The sequence below is a fragment of the Eleutherodactylus coqui genome, chromosome 8 (assembly GCF_035609145.1).
Source record: "Eleutherodactylus coqui strain aEleCoq1 chromosome 8, aEleCoq1.hap1, whole genome shotgun sequence".
NCBI classification, from domain to species: domain Eukaryota; kingdom Metazoa; phylum Chordata; class Amphibia; order Anura; family Eleutherodactylidae; genus Eleutherodactylus; species Eleutherodactylus coqui.
In genome coordinates, this window is record NC_089844.1 from 16,366,075 (window position 1) to 16,382,555 (window position 16,481).

At 48.2% G+C, this 16,481-nt stretch overlaps 1 protein-coding gene across 3 annotated transcripts in view; it reads left to right on the forward strand.

The window, feature by feature from the left end:
• Positions 1 to 14,168, forward strand: part of LYPD6B (LY6/PLAUR domain containing 6B) — a 54,566-nt gene extending 40,398 nt beyond the window's left edge. For all 3 annotated transcript variants that reach the window (XM_066575192.1, XM_066575193.1, XM_066575194.1), the window contains 4 exons: positions 4,126 to 4,285; positions 5,762 to 5,860; positions 8,239 to 8,369; positions 12,200 to 14,168. In XM_066575192.1, the coding sequence (XP_066431289.1) occupies positions 4,177 to 4,285; positions 5,762 to 5,860; positions 8,239 to 8,369; positions 12,200 to 12,367 (507 nt within the window). In that variant the 5' untranslated portion in view covers positions 4,126 to 4,176 and the 3' untranslated portion in view covers positions 12,368 to 14,168. The remainder of the gene's footprint in view (positions 1 to 4,125; positions 4,286 to 5,761; positions 5,861 to 8,238; positions 8,370 to 12,199) is intronic.
• The last annotated feature ends 2,313 nt before the right edge of the window (positions 14,169 to 16,481 follow it).

Sequence of the window (16,481 nt, forward strand, 5' to 3'; positions counted from 1 at the left end):
AACATTTGGGGACCCATTTTGGGGATCGCTTCGTCATGGATAATGACCCAAACACGTTCACCAGAAACCCCCATGATGTCGGCTATTCCTGCAGCTGGCCGATTCTCCAGTATGGGGTTGTGCCCAGCATCGACGATCTCCGGAACAACAACCTCTCTCGGTCGTCCAGGACGTTCCTCATCATCGGTGCTGAAGTGGCAACCCAGTTCATAACTGTAGAATATGAAGGGCATTGATCCCCCGATGTCTGCCACATTTCACCATGAATATCCTTCGCCGACTTTCCTTACAGAAACAATAATTTTATCCCTCCTCTGCTCTAAATTGCGGTGAATATCGCCTCAGACTCCGCCATTTTGTTTTCCCGCGAGATCACTGTTGCCATAAGCTACAAACACATATATTAGACGCATAAGGCTTTCATGTGATGTAACATTCGTTACCATAGAAACAAAAAAAGAACACAAAGCCAAAGACTTATCAGCAGCCCCTCGTGTATGTATATATATATAATGCATCCCCTCTCAGTGTAATCCTGCCTGTGATGATAATGAGGTGCCGGCTGAGAGGTTTCCTGTGACGAACAGGAAGTGTCAGGCCATTCTAAGTCTTACGGTTCCGTTACGCAGGACTACTGTTGGTCGCATGCGTGCCCGTCTCCAGTGCTTTTACACAGGAGCGACAGTCGTTCTGTGAATGGAGGCAGAGCGGTCTGGGGATCGTACCGGCCGTCGGCCTGCATTCACAGCACCCCGGAGTGGCTCACTGGCTGGGCGGCTCCTCCGCATGCGGTCCGTCAGTCGCGGGTTTTTAGGTGAGCTCCAATCAGGGATTTCTTGCTCCGTTCCCTTTCGGTTGCCGTGTGAACACGGAGTGACTATCATCGCACAAATCGGCTGTCTCCAGCGATATTTCGGGTGATAACCGCCCCGTGTAAAGGTGCCCCGCGCCCGCTGCGAGAACTGCAGGATGTCTTGGTTTGAGATATAAAAGATGTCTGCTTTCTTCCAGAACTGGCGCCATTCTTGTTCGTGGACTGTGTCCAATTTTGCCGCTTAGCCCTTTTATTTTCATTGTGATGAACCGTAATACCAGATACAACCCACCGACAAGAGTGGCGCTGTTCATGGACTACAGCAGCCATGTTTTTCTATCTTTGTCAGTGGGGAGATCAGTCGATTGTGTAACTGATGGCTCTTGCAGCCGGTCCAGGGGCGCCAGAAGTCCCTCGACCTCTGCTTGGGGAACCCTGTAGTCAGTATAATAGAGCGCAGCGGGGCGTTTAGTGCTGTTTATTTGCTCTCACTGTTTGTCTTCACTGGGTTCCTGTTTGCCGTGCGCTCTGCGGTCGGCTCTTATTCCGGGCGTGTTGTATACGTGCTCTTCGGGTCTCGCCTAGAAGCTTTTCCTGTGGCAGTCATGACCCGTGTTCGTCTTGGTTTCTCCACACTAATCTGCAAGTCCTTCATATTAAAGGTCCGTTCACATTATAAGACGAAGCGCTGATCCACAACGTCGGTGGTCGTCTTCATGGCTTTCAGCCTCCCCGATCATTCATACCGCCGATCATCTCGCATAGCGTCACCCTTGGCGGCGGCACGGAGAGATGTGCTGCCAACAACACCCCTTTTATGCACCATAGAAGGAGGCGGAGCCTTTACTGGTTGGTTGGTGATCAGCAGCATCCTCATACATTCCTCGTCACATTCTTGCCTGTTCATCCGGCTGAGGAAATAAGCTTTAACCCCTTAAGGACGCGGCCCTCTTCCTTTCTTCAATTTTTGGTTTCTCATCGCCACTTTAAAGAAAATCCTAACTTTTATTTTTCCGTTGTTGTGTTTTTCCGTGTTGCTAGGTAACGCACCCTATAATGGACTGAAAAACGTCTAAGTGGAGTGAAATAGGAAAAAGCGCCATTTTGCAATCTTTGGGCGGGTCTTGTTTTTACGTTGTACACACTGCAGCCAGAAGGACATACCTTTATTCTGTGGGTCGGTACAATCGCCGTGACACCAGATTGAATTTTTTTTTTTTGCTGTAGTTTTTAAAAAATAAAATTTCTTTTAAATATCTATAACAAAATCCATGTATATTCTGACACCATCTTCTGACCGCCATAACTTTTTTTTTTTTCCCGTCGAACCTGCTGTGAGGGGCTCGTTTTTTCGCAGGACGACTTGGAGTTTCTTTTGGTACCATTTTGGAGTTTATATGACTTTTTATTTGTTTTATATTAAGTTTTTCTTAGAGACAAAGAGACCAAAAAGGGCAATTCTGGCGTTGTGCGTTTCACCTTCTCTGATGACGATCACCGTTTGGGACAAATAATGTTATTTTGATCGATCAGACTTTTGTGGATATGGAGATGCCAAGTGTTTTTTTTTAAAAATAAATATGGGAAAAGTTTTTTATAACTTTTTTAACATCCTTTTTGTTTTTTAAAATAATTAAAAATGTCTTCACTTATTCTAACTTACTCTTTTTTTTATCCCTTCCTAAGGGGACTTGAACTTGCGATCACAATATTGCACTATACCACATTCTGACAAGCAGTCATTCAAGATATTTCACAAACACGCCTTGATGAGCATTCATTCATAACAGCTCTGGGGGCCTTCAGAAGGCCCCGGGCTGCCATGGCAACGGAATGGCAGTTCGCAATCTCATCACAAGGGGGCTGTTTGGGACCCCAAACCACTGATCGGGGGTTTTAAATGCCTCTGTCAGAATTGACAGAAGCATTTAAAGGGTGAACAGCCGCAATCGGCATGAACACTGATTGACAGCTGATACTCGCCCCCGCAACAGCTGCAGAGACAGCCGGCACCCACCACATATGGAGTGGGCTCGCCCCCCCCCCCCCCCCCATCCTGCTCCATACAAACCCTGTGCCTGGGGGATGTAACTTTACACCCTGTTGGGTGAGGAGGTTAAGTGACACATTCTGTAGATAAAACCATTGCTGTGAGGGAGTATATGTAATGTTTCAGACTGTTAGATACTTTAAGAGTTGTCCAGTTGTAAACTATTGATGGCTTAGTCACAGAACAGGTCATCAATAGCAGATTGGTGATGGTCTGCTGTCCAGGATCTCTGCCGATCGGCTGTTCGCCAGATTTCAGGCATTGAGTTGAATGGGAACTTTACCTGCAATACCAAGCCTGGCCACTGCAGTGAGAACGGAGCTGTCTGCTTCCTACAGAAATTAGTTCAATGCAGGACCGCAGGGGTCTGATGAACAGCTGATCAGAGGGGGGCCCAGGTGGAGGACCCATCCTGATCTATTATTGATGGCCTGATCTAAGGAACCCTGACTGTGACGTGTAGATGATGGGGTCAGAGCACCTCCAGAATGGCCGGTCTTGTGGGGTGTTCGTGGTATGTAGTGAGTAGTACCTACCAAAGGTGGTCTGAGGTAGCGTAACAGGCGACAGGGTGATGGCTTCTCCGGGCTCATTGATGTGTATGAGGAGTGAAAACTGCTCCGATCCCACAGAAGAGGACTACTGTAGGTCCTCCAACCCAGCTGCAGGACAAGTTACCGATAAGCTTGGGGCCCTTTAACATGAGACAACTTGTGAGGCGCAGATGCCCAACAGGTCGTCCCAGTGATGAGCGTTACTGTATTTTTACACCGGAACGATTATTGCTCAGTGAATAGAAGCGGCGCGGGGATCGTTCCGGCCCACTTACCTCCATTCACAATAAACAGGCAGTCGTTTGTAAGTGATACTGCCTGTTCACACAGCCGATCCGTCGTTGAGTTTTCTTCATGCATAAACTGAATGACGGACAATAAGCCAATGCATTCTCATTCGTCATTCAGACGGGGCGTGCCTTTACACGAACGATAATCGTTGACATTCCTGTCCACCACCCAAAGTACCGATAGTGGACACAGAGTAGCACCGCTTGCCATATACCCACTAGTACACAGTAGTAGGTAGGTGGTTTTAATGCCATGGCTGACCACTATAGACTTCTGATTGGACGATACCTTTATGTTGATCTGCCAACAGCTGGCACCTGTGATGGGTGACGTGCTGCGAGGCATCTGCATGGCGCTGATCATTGCCGGCTATATAGAAGAGCTCATCATGTGACCCGTTCTACTTTCATCCGTAGGTGAAGCCATCGGGGGATCGGCAGCTTGTCGGAATCGCACACGGCAGGAAGATGACCGCGCCGCTCCTCGTTCTCTGCATCATCAACTTCTTTATCGCTTTTAAAGACCTAGCTTGCGCCAAAAATGTCAATTACCATAACGCACGGCCTCCCTTAGACCGTAAGTACCTCCTGGACGCCAGGAAGAGCGCGTCTGACCAGTCTCCACGCCTCCGAATAGATCTGCCTTGTTCTCCTTGGTCGCTGTAATATTCTGCGGCCGACTCCAAACTGCGCTTTCTAAAAACCTCTGACCTGTCATAGGGACTCGTCAAAAGATTTGGGTGGGGGTCTTGGCATCGGGACCCCCAGTAATCAAAACGTTTGACTCGTCCCTATGACAGGTCAAAAGTTTTTAGAAAGCGCAGTTTCACTTTAACCCCTTAGTGACGTGACCTATTTTTGGGGGGGATTTTCATCTCCACTTTTCAACAGCTATAACTTATTTATTTTTCGGTGGGCGTGGCCAGATGAGGGCTTGTTTTTTTTGCGTGGTGAACCGTAGTTATTATTGGTACCATTTTTTTGGTACATATAATGTAGTATTTAAATTTTATTATTTTTTTGGAGGCAACGAGCAAGAAACACATCAATTCTGACATTGTTTTTTGGTGTTTATTTACAGCGTTAATCGTGCAGCATAAATGAGACAAGGCATTTTTTTGTGCGGGTCAGTATGATTACGACAACCTCAAAATTTTATATTTTTTTTAGGTTTTTTCCCTTTTATTTAATAAAAGACCTTTTTTTGAAATTTTTACATTTTTTTGGCATCGCTGCATTCAAAGTGCTATTATGTTTTTATTTTTGCACGTCCGGAGCTTTAAGAGGGCTTGTTTTTGGCATGACAAGCAGTAGTTTCTATTGGTCTTATTAGGGTACGCCTGTTCTTTTTTTAATCCCGTTTATTGCATTGTTTGGGGAGGCGAGATGAACAAAAAAAAAAATCATTCTGGCTCAGTTTTTTTTTACCTTTTTTTTATATATATATATATATATATATATTTTTTTTTTTTTCTTTAACTATTTTTTACATTTTTCTATCCCCCGGTAGGGAACCTGCAATGCTTTGATTGCTGTGATAATACACTGCAGTACTTCTGTATTGCAATCTGTTATTGCCAATGATAGTGATTATTGTCTGGGGTCTAGTTGCTATGGCAACCCAATTTGCCCTCTGCCATTACATAGCGAATTGGTGTTCTCAGGGATCTCCGCTGTTTCAGCGGTACACCGGTGTCAGTCACAGCTAGCTTCTGAGCCTGTGCCGCCCATCGGATGTAAGCTTATGTCCTGTGGAGGAAAGGGGTTAAATGATAACCTCTGAGCAGCCCGCAGCCACCACCAGGGGGAGCTATTCCTGCTGCATACTGTTTATACATTAAACGCAATAATAAACTGGTGTACAGTGAGCTCCCCCTAGTGGTGGCTGCAGGCAGGAAGAATTTTAGCATATAACTGTCTTTGCTGGGATTTGGAGCTCTGTATCAGAAAAAAACGTAGCCCAGACCCCAGGAAGTACATAGTGTAGCGTGAATGGTGATTTCATTGTGTGATGTCGCTGGTTGCCTCACCTGACTGTTCTGTTTGCCTGCAGCCACACCTTTCCCCAACAGCTTCAAATGCTTCACCTGTGAGAAATCGCCGGATAACTATAACTGCAACCGCTGGGCCGAAGACAAGTGGTGTCCATCGAGTACGTGCGGCGAGTCCTTGATCTGCACGGTTGTCACATGTAACATGATGTCTTATGCAGTCGCCAGGATTGTGGGGGATTAGGGAAAGGGTCTGGTGGGTTTCCAGAAACAGCGCCACTCTTGGCTGCCTATGGAATTGTATCTCATCCCCCTAGTGGTGGTTGTAGGAACGGGCTGAATACTCCATAGTAAAGACATGGAGCATTGACCAGTGTCTTATACTCAGTGTCTGATTGTGGGGGTCCCACCGCTGTGGACCCCGGTGATTCTGAGAGCTGCATGCGCTTCTATGGGTTGAACGGAGATTGTGTAGCGCATTGATCTCTGCCCGTCCCATAGCGGTGGTCTAGCATGTGTACCGCTACTCATTTACAGGGGCATTCAGGGAAGCACTTCTTGGGATCGCTGGGGGTCCTAGCTGTCAGATACTTACCCCAATTTGTGGATAGGGGGGGGGGGATAAATGGCTTTGCTGGGGCAATACCCTTAAAGGGGTGTTCCCATTACGACTTTTAGGGCCAAGATAGGAAACTCGGCCCCCTCTTCTGACCACTTTGGCGCAGCACTGCTTACGTAGTTCTTATTCAAGTGAATGTGAGCTACAGAACCCGTCGCCCTCGTACTCCGCTAGTTCCATGATTTTTCATGCCCACGAGTGGAAACCAATTGCGATTTCCGCCAATAGGGGAAAAATCGCAGCATTCTCTATGTTCATGTGGGACCCACGTGGACAGCTTCCATTGAAGTCAGTAGAAGCCATTTGACCCACGGCCTTTCTGGAATGTCCATTCCAGAATGACCGTGGGACCTGCATCATCGCCTAGCGACTGCGCGGGGAAATCTGTACTGCGCATGTGCAACGGCTGGACCATTCGCAGTACAGATGGAGAAAAAAAATACAGGTACGTGGGGTCACCGGCTGCGGTCAGGGCGGGATTCCACTGCTGAAATCTGGACCTGACGTGTGCATGCGGCCTAAGCCAAAGGGGTTGGGTGGCGAACAACATTTATTCCTTAAGGCCTTATTCACATGGGCGAGTGTTAACCCTTTCCAATCCAATTTGTATCCTGGTTTTCCTAGGGGGCTTACTCTTTTTCTGCCATTATATAACGGTGCTATCTCCTGGCTAAAGCCAGTACTGCATGAGGTGACACGTTGGATAGGCTCCGACAGCAGAGAGGCTGGCAATATACAGTAAGAGAACCCCGACGGACATCTTCCAACATCCGAGCTGTACAGCCTTAAATCATAATGTCTTTAGAGGTCAGACAGTGGATTGGAAAGGGTTAATGCAATCCATGAAAAACAGACAAACAATGACTTTTGGTGCAATTTTAATGCATTTTTTTGGGGGGGGGGGGGGAGATTTCGTTTGCGGTTCTACGCCAGTTTATCAGAATTTTTGAATTTTCTGGTGTGGATTAAAGGAATTCCCCTTTATTGTAGAAAACTGCAAAATTGAGCTATTTCAAAAACATAAGCTAATTCTCTCAATCTTTTTGTTTACCCGGCCTGTTCCCGTGTACGGACTCTTCTTAGATGTGGTCGTCGCTCAATCTTAATGGGTGATGTCAGACTTGATTGACACTGAGTATTGGGAACTGTCCCCCTAGACAAGTGCACAGGATCCCGCGGATCTAAGAAGACCCCACATGGGTTACGGGAGGGAGTATACACAAAAAAAGACATTTTGGAGTCAGCGGGGCCGCGGCTGCGAGGCTGTGGAGCCGTTCCTGCTGACAGGAGGACATGGCGGGTCCTCTTTATGGGGGTTGTACCAAGATTACAACCGATCCCCTATCCACAGGATTCGGGTAACTCGCTGATCGGTGGAGTCTCACTGCTTATATTCCCGTTGATCTTGAGAATGAGGGTCCCGTGTCCCCCGCAGAGTTACTGCACCCACCGCAGAGTTACTGCACCCCCCGCAGTGAGGAGACTGACTGGAGTGCTGGACATACAAGCCCACCAGCTCTCCATTCACTTTCAGTGGGACTACAAAGATAGACAGGTGGCACCCACTCCAGTTTTTCCGTCAGCCCCATTTAAATGAATGGATCGCCAACCGTTCGCGCTCAACCAGCACTCCCTATATGGTGACTTTACTGCGGGGGAGAATCGACCACTATGGACACGGACCCCGTTCTGGAGATTGATGAGGCTCTCAGCAGTAAGACCCCCAGTTATCCCCTGTCCTGTGGATATCCTGTAGAGCGGGGAGAAGGTGTAATCTTGGTACGACCCCCATAACCAAACCTGTAGTGATACTTTACTGCACACCATGTTCATGAATTGTTGTGGCAACCAAACCATCTCCTCCGATCGCGGGATCATATCCGACATGAGTAGTGAAGATATGTGATACTTGCGTTGCAGATACGCATTACTGTAAAACCGTTCACCACTTCAGCAGCCATGGAAAAAGCAAATCGGTCACTAAGAAGTGTGCGACGAGAGAAGAATGCCACAACGTGGGCTGCCGTCACCACCGGGACTCGGGTCATACGGTAAGATGCTGAATATTGCTGCTGCGCTCCCCGTAGACACGCACCATAGATCCTACTTCAGGGATGATACGTTGGCCACCACTTGCATTTGGTTCATACGGCACCATGCTTGCTTTGTGCTTCCCTGCCCTCTCTTCTCACAAGGGGGCGCTGCCTGAGGTCAGTGGCTCAACTTGCCTCATGAAGCCTCAACGCCTCTGCATGGAGCAGCACCTTTCTAGAGTTCGCCTCGGGCAGCAGATGGGGTAGGTTCACCCCGGCCTCTTCATAGGTGGATACAGCTGTTAGACTAGCCTTCCCCAAAGTGGACACCCCCTTTACATTTCTGGGGGTTGGCTGGCTAAACTACCATAAATTAAATAATGTCACTTACCAGGGGGCGGGCATATTAATGTATGGATGCCAGTTTTCTGGCAAAAGTATGTTCAAAACTATGAAGTTCTGGCTGAAGGCTCAGAATAATTTGATCAGAATTTCCAAAAATTGACATTTATCGCCTATTCACTGGATAGGAAATTAGCGTCTGATCACAGGGCCCCTACTGGTGACTACAGCGGGTCCCGTGTGCGGGGAGGAGCTTGAATGGAGCCGTGATGAAACATGCGCCATGCCTTACCACTTAGTGGGCCTCATGTATCAAAACTGATAATGAAACTGTTGCCCGTAGCAACCAATTGGGGTGCAGCTTTCTTGTTACCGCAGCAGTTTAAGAAATATTGATGGGTTGCTAGGGGCGATGTTGACCGTTTTACTGTTAGACAGTTTTGAAGCCAAAGTGAAGCGCAGCACGCGGCCGTCTCCATCAGCAGCGCTGCAAGTACAAAGTGTTCTGCAGTGAGGAGGATCAGGGGGCTGCGGACCCCTTTCTAATGATTGTGGTGGATGCAACCTCTTTACAGGGTTCTTCCATAAAGTAAAGTCTGTCCAGTCATCTGGGATAGAGAGCCAGGGCTCAGTGTACACTGCGCGTGTGTGAGGACCCTGCAGGAGCCCTACGGCGGGGTCCACACGGGGGCGGATGTCTAGCGGGATGTCCGCAGCGGGCATTGCACTACAGATCCGCCTCCAAACTCGCACCATTTGGGGCAGGTTTTATCGCGAAATCCTGTGCAGAATTCACCCCTCATTGTGGACAGCTGAATTCCGCAGCGGAGAGGGCGGCAAAATTGGCATGCTGCGGAATTGAATTCCGCACCGCAAGTCAAATTCCGCAGCTTGTGGATGAGATTTTCAAAATGTTATCTACTTTGCTGCTACTGTAAGGGCTCACACCCACTGGCGTTTTATTATCTCTTGCGCTGTGAAAGCAAGAAAAACACTGTGATATCGCCAGTGTTTTCAATGGGGCCGGCGGCAGCAGCGCTAGCCACATTGAAAACATAGGGAGAATGCCGCTGACTTCTGCCACAGCTGTGACAACTGTGGCAGAAGTCCAGCATGCTATCCCATTGGTTTCAATAGGGTCGGCACTGCTGCTGGCCCCATTGAAAGCAGTGGTTTGTGGCAACCCCCGCAGCATGATTTTCGGGGAAGGGCTTGAAATATAAGCCCTTCCCTAAAAAATCATCATTAGCTGGTTAAAAAAAAATTTTACTCACTTCGCCGCCGCTCAGACCCATCCTCCATCTGGCTCCCCTGCACGCATTTTGATATTTCAGCCGCACTTCAGTAGCGGTGAGCGATTCCAGCGACCTGATTGGTTTTTGGGTACACCCCCCCCCTTTGGAGATGTGCGCGAGTGGCCGGCCCATTAAATAAGCAGCAGCAGGGCTGTAGGAGGGTCGGCAACTAAGCCCAACCCTAAACCCAAACCCTAACCCCCCGCTGGTCTCGTGAAGTAGCACTCGTGCACATCTCCAAAGGGGTGTGTGTACCCAACAACCAATCAGGTCGCTGGAATCGCTCACCGCTACTGAAGTGCGGCTGAAATACCAAATTTGCCTCCTGCACTGCTGTCCAGCATTTTCAGCAGGCAGGGATTTAAAAATCCCCGCCTCCTGAAAGGGCTGTGCTGATTGGCTGAGCGCTCAGCCAATTACAGCCAACGCTTAGCTATTCATTCATCATCACATCACATTGCGGAGTGGGAAAAAAATCGCTACATGTCCTATCTTTAAGCGTCGCCTCGAACGCATCACCCATTGTTTTTAATTGGGCTGGTAAGCATCGCACGTCGTACAAGGGGCACGTGAATGCGATGCAAGGTTTCCGATTGAAAGCAATGGGAAACATTCGGCGATCCTCTCCACAGGGTAGTCGCACTTTGCCCAACCCAATATCGCACTCACCCGTATGGAATTAAGCCTAAATCCCGTAGAATTTACGTGCAGCAGATCCACCCCGTGTGAACCCCACCCAATGATGGACGGAATGGGATGACCAAGAGACTTGAAAACCAACAAGGAGAGCAGCGTGCGGCTTTCTGAGGGTACATTCACATGTAGCGGAGTGTGGCGCGGATCCACAGCAGCGTTCGCCCTTCTGCAGAGTTCTGATCCAGTTTTCGATGCTGAATTGGATGCAGATCTGGGGGCACATTTTTCGCTGCTGAGAATCTGCACCAAATCTGCTAGGTGTGAACACACCGAGACTGCAAACCAGTAGATGACAGAAGGTGGGGATTGGTGAAAGGTTAAAGAATAACTGCACTTGTTGGAGATGTCAAATGTTTTGATCAGTGGGGGTCTTGGGGTTTTACTGCTGAGACCCTGAATGATCAGTAGATCAAGGAGGCTGCAGCGCTCACTGGAGCTCCTTCGGCTGTCATCGCTGCTCTTCGGTTCCCCTTGGCAGACGCAGCGGCCCCCCACTGATCAGAACTGTTGACAAGTCTCTCTGACACGTCTAAAGTTTCTGTAAAGTGCAGCTCCTCTCTGAGCTCCGGGAAGCTACTTTACTTTCTCCTACCCCTTTATAGCAACCATTGGATTTTGGGACCAAATTCTGTCCCGGGACCGGAGGGGCGCTGATATATTACCTGCAGTTGTGTTTCTCTTCCGTTTCTTTGATCTACTAGTTCCCTTTCTCATTATTAGTCATCCAAGATGGCGACACAATCTTCAGACTCCCTAATCTCCACATAAGTGTTGGTAGTGTTAAGGTGCATTTACACTGAAGGATTATCGCTCAATCATCTTTGCATAACCCTAAGTAGCTAATTAGCTACTTAAAGAGTTAAATGCAGGCGGAGCGGGACCCCACTTGTAACTCAGAGAACAGCAGCTGTTTTGTATATGCACACAGCTGCTTTGTTCTTGGAGCTTTCAGCTGGTGTCCCGCTGAGAACTGCCAGCGGGATACGAGCTGAAAGAATGCTATCAGTGCCGCCCGCTGAGAAAATCAGCATGCAGCACTGATAAGTCAACGGTTATTTCTAGCTTACTAGAAATCAGCGATGAACGAATAGTGCACAATGGCCGCACGCTTAGACACAACGATTATCGCTCAAAAGATTGCTTTTGAGCAACAATCGTTGTCTAAATGGGCCTTAAGACTATTGATGTGCTATACCTGCTCTCTGATTGGCCAGAGCTGCTCATGTGAACACTGTTGACCAATCGGAGAACAGTGCACAGTGGGGATTTGGTAGTTAAAAAATTGCAGTAGCGTTCTTGGGCGGCCGATAGCTGGACTGGGAACTGGTGGATTGGAGGGACTGCAGAGAAGAACACCTGCAGGTTATGTTACCCCCCCCCCCCCACCCCTCGTCCTGGGGCAGAATTTTATCCAAAAAAACAGGTAGTTTACAAAAAATAAATAAAATTGCGCTCCGCAGATGTTACTAAATATCTACCTCCCATTACTGTCGGTAACCGATGTCCTTCTTCCAGGAGTGCGTTTCCTGTTGTGACGCGACAGTCTGCAATGTGGACGTTCCCACAAATCACACAAACGCCATACTGAACCTCGTGAGATCACATTGGAGGTCCGATGCCCACAGGGGGACGACTTACCTGCCTACGATGGCAGCTGCCATCCTGATTCAGCTGATCCTCTAGTCTTATACTGTGAAGAAGGGTCACCAACTCCTCCGACCTGCAGGGACGGCTGAAGAAAGTGGGCTTTATGCCACTAAGATGGCAAAGGCTTCGCTGGCACAAACGAGGAGGTGAAGAACCACCAATGGACCTTCCTGATCGCTGTCTTAGGATATGAATTATTTCCGCGTCTTGATGGGAATGTATTTAACCCCTTGGGATTTTGACCCAGGAAATACGGACAATCGGCCCTGATATTGTGGTTCCGATGCAATCGCCTTACTACGCAAGAAATCCCAGCTGCGACATTGTCAAGTATGAACGCCGTCCGTCTCCGGTTGTGTCGTCCCATCTCCAACCTGTCACACGGGACTGTCGGACGGCAGGACGCAGCGGGACACAAAATCTACGGTTTTCATGAATATTGTAGATATGTAGCGTTCGTTTTTAAAGGCCAAGGTTTATATTCGGTGTTTATCCTGATGCTCATCTTACATGGAGAAACGCTGGACTGAGAGAACTCTAATCTATAGAGGGTAGTCTGCATCAAAATGTGCCCTCCAACCGCCAGCGCGGTATTCAGGGAACTTCAGGACCCCCATACTGGTAATCTACAAAGTCAGCCCCCCACTGAACCAACTGTTCTTCACCTATGCATGATAAATGATGGCGCTATACAAAGAAAGATTATTATTACTATGTAATGTATGTACACAGTGACTCCACCAGCAGAATAGTGAGTGCAGCTCTGGAGTATAATACAGGATGGAACTCAGGATCAGTACAGGATAAGTAATGTATGTACACACTGACTCCACCAGCAGAATAGTGAGTGCAGCTCTGGAGTATAATACAGGATGTAACTCAGGATCAGTGCAGGATAAGTAATGTATGTACACAGTGACTCCACCAGCAGAATAGTGAGTGCAGCTCTGGGGTATAATACATGATGTAACTCAGGAGCAGTACAGGATAAGTAATGTATGTACACAGTGACTCCACCAGCAGAATAGTGAGTGCAGCTCTGGAGTATAATACAGGATGTAACTCAGGATCAGTACAGGATAAGTAATGTATGTACACAGTGACTCCACCAGCAGAATAGTGAGTGCCGATTTGGAGTATAATACAGGATGTAACACAGGAGCAGTACAGGATAAGTAATGTATGTACACAGTGACTTCACCAGGAGAATAGTGAGTGCAGATCTGGAGTATAATACAGGATGGAACTCAGGATCAGTACAGGATAAGTAATGTATATACACAGTGACTCCACCAGCAGAATAGTGAGCACAGCTCTGGAGTATAATACAGGATGTAACTCAGGATCAGTACAGGATAAGTAATGTATGTACACAGTGACTCCACCAGCAGAATAGTCAGTTACATTCTGTATTATACTCCAGAGCTGCACTCACTATTCTGTATGTCACACAGTGACTCCACCAGCAGAATAGCCAGCCAATCTACTATTGCGGATAGGCCAGCAATAGTTTAAGGAGGGGTCTTCTTACCACAGGAGCCAATTGGACTACAATATTTTTTTGTCTAAACTGCACTGGAAAACCTGAGCGTGGACTCTGATTGGCTGCTATGACTTTTTTTCCTACTCATTTTTGCCTTCTTCTGGATCAACATTGGGTGTTAATAGGCTGAACTGGATGGATGTGTCATTTTTTGGCCTTGCCTATTATGTTACTATGAAATCCCAATTTCTTTACATTCATTTCTGCTCCGGTATCTTTTCAAAATATTTTCCTGCCTTTTAATACTTTTATTGCATTTTGTATATTATTTATATAATAAAGCGGCCAGCGGGCGCGGAGCGTGGTGTAGTCTCATCATTGTTGGGCGGATGAGGAGTCCATGGACCGCAGTTATCGAACAATACACCGGTCCGTGTTATGGCCCACAGCAACCAATCAGAGCGCAGCTTTCATTTCTTAAAATGCCGAGGTAAAATGAAAGCTGTGCTGTGATTGGTTGCTGCGGACAACAAAGGCTGTTTGCTTTAGACAGTTTTGATAAATCTGCCGGTATGTGTTTTCTGTTGAGTCTGACGCATAACCCGAATGCACTCGGCTTCCGGTCTCCCTCTAATGGCGACTGCCGCTGGTCAGGAGCGTGGAAAGAAAACTGAGTATTTCAAGCAACCCTCTGGTTTAGTCTTGGGAGCGGGGGGGGGGGGGGGGGGTATTTTATCTATAGTATTATCTATTGTTTTTGGAAAAATGTGGAATGCTGAAAAATATCTGATATGAGATACAGGGGGTGGACAAATATATGGCAACACCATATGAAATGCATGGGATTTTAACCATTAGCACTGAGCTGCCCTTTTGAACCCCGCTTGGTTGGGAGCTTATCCACCAAATTAGTGTTTACTTCACCTCTTGCCCTGCTCTGGGGGTTTTGGGAGCCAGCTGGGGATAGCAGCTGATTGGGCCAAAATATTATTTAGAATCCCATGTAACTTTAGGCATGCATTTTGTACGATGTTTCCACATTTTTTTCGACCCCTTCCCCCTCACCTGTATGTAATAAATATTAGACAAATTCATCATTGCATTGAGCATCGCTGGAGCGCACGCTTGGGCCATCTGTCATTACTGGGTCACACTCGGCCAAAGACGCTCTGAGTGTGCGCAGGGTTGAAGGCAGATCACAAATATGGCAAGTTTTTGTTGACTGTTAAGTGCCCACATAGAAATGGATCTGGAGACGGCAGTCAATGCATTGGTCGCGGTATGTATGAGGTTAACAAAGGGGGGGGAGCTCCCTCTGTGGCGTCATCGGCCCTCCGCCATGAAATCGTGGAGGGCTGATGGCTTGCCATGGCAACTGGAGGACTAGGAGTGGCCGCCAGGTCTGCCATAGTAAACTAATGTCAAGTACGGCCTCCTGCACTCGGGCGGGTCGGACCCCACATGCAGGATTCTCGCAGTAGACTTCGACCCCGTGCCCAACCGGTGACCACAGCTTACCGCTCTGCCATCTTCCTCCTCTTCTGCGAATGTGCCGCCGATGCACATGCGTAGTACAGAGGACTCCGGACCGTCACTATGGCGATGGTCACGGGAGCTGCGCCATTCTGCAATGATGATTGCAGAATGGCCGTGGGACGGATGGCTTCTATTGACTTCAATGGAAGCCGCCCGTGCGTAGCCTGCACAAAATCGTAGATCACTTACATCCCCGGACTCAGCGGGTCGCCTCCCTTCAGCCCATAAGCTCATAGGGTTAAAAGTAGGTGACAGAGTCTGTTTAGGGGTTAATGACTAAATATCTTTTTTTGTTGTAGAAGCAGAATCCAAACGATCCCTTTAAGTAATAAAGACGCCCTTTCCGTCACGTAACATAAAAGTTGACATTGTCGGCCCTAACGACCCCCAACGCATCACTGATTGATGCCGCATCCAGGAATCGATGACGGCGAACAAACATAGCTGGGCAGGATTCAACGTGTGAAGCATTATATTGGCGCAGTGCGTGTTTACAGAGCCAGGAATGCTGGGACACGTCTTCTGCCATCGCCCTCATTTCTTCTCCCGTGTGTAATGTCTTCGCGGAGGACAATGCGGCCCATGATTTGTTTTTGTTCCGTCTGAATTTTTGAGATGGTCGTGAGAGACGGACAGACATGATAGTCTGCGGAGGACAAGAGGTCCGTCACCCACAACAACCGACCAGATGTGGCTGCAATCATTTGTTTATGAAGAGCGCCCCCTACTGGAACAGGGCTTATTAACCCCATACTGACCACCCTATAGACATTTTACGTCCCGCTTTAGTGGGTTTTAATCCCCAGGGCCGTAAAACCGCACTCGCTCTGGGGATTAAAGCCACGTGGGCTGCGGACATGATAGCTCCGGAGGTAGCTGACAACTGTGGCCCAAGCTGTCATGTTGGCCCACGGTAAGCCCCCCACCCCTCCCAGTCATGCAATCGCCGGTATCCACCAGATACTGGCGATCGCATAAAAGAGTAAAAAAAATGTTTCAGGAACTTACATCACCTTCTGCGTCTGACGTCGGGCGAGCAGCCCAGGAAATTTAAAATCTCTCTGGCTCCCGGATACCATGAGTAGCCAAGAGCAGAGAGACGTCCCCGGGAGCCGCTGTATGCAGCTCACA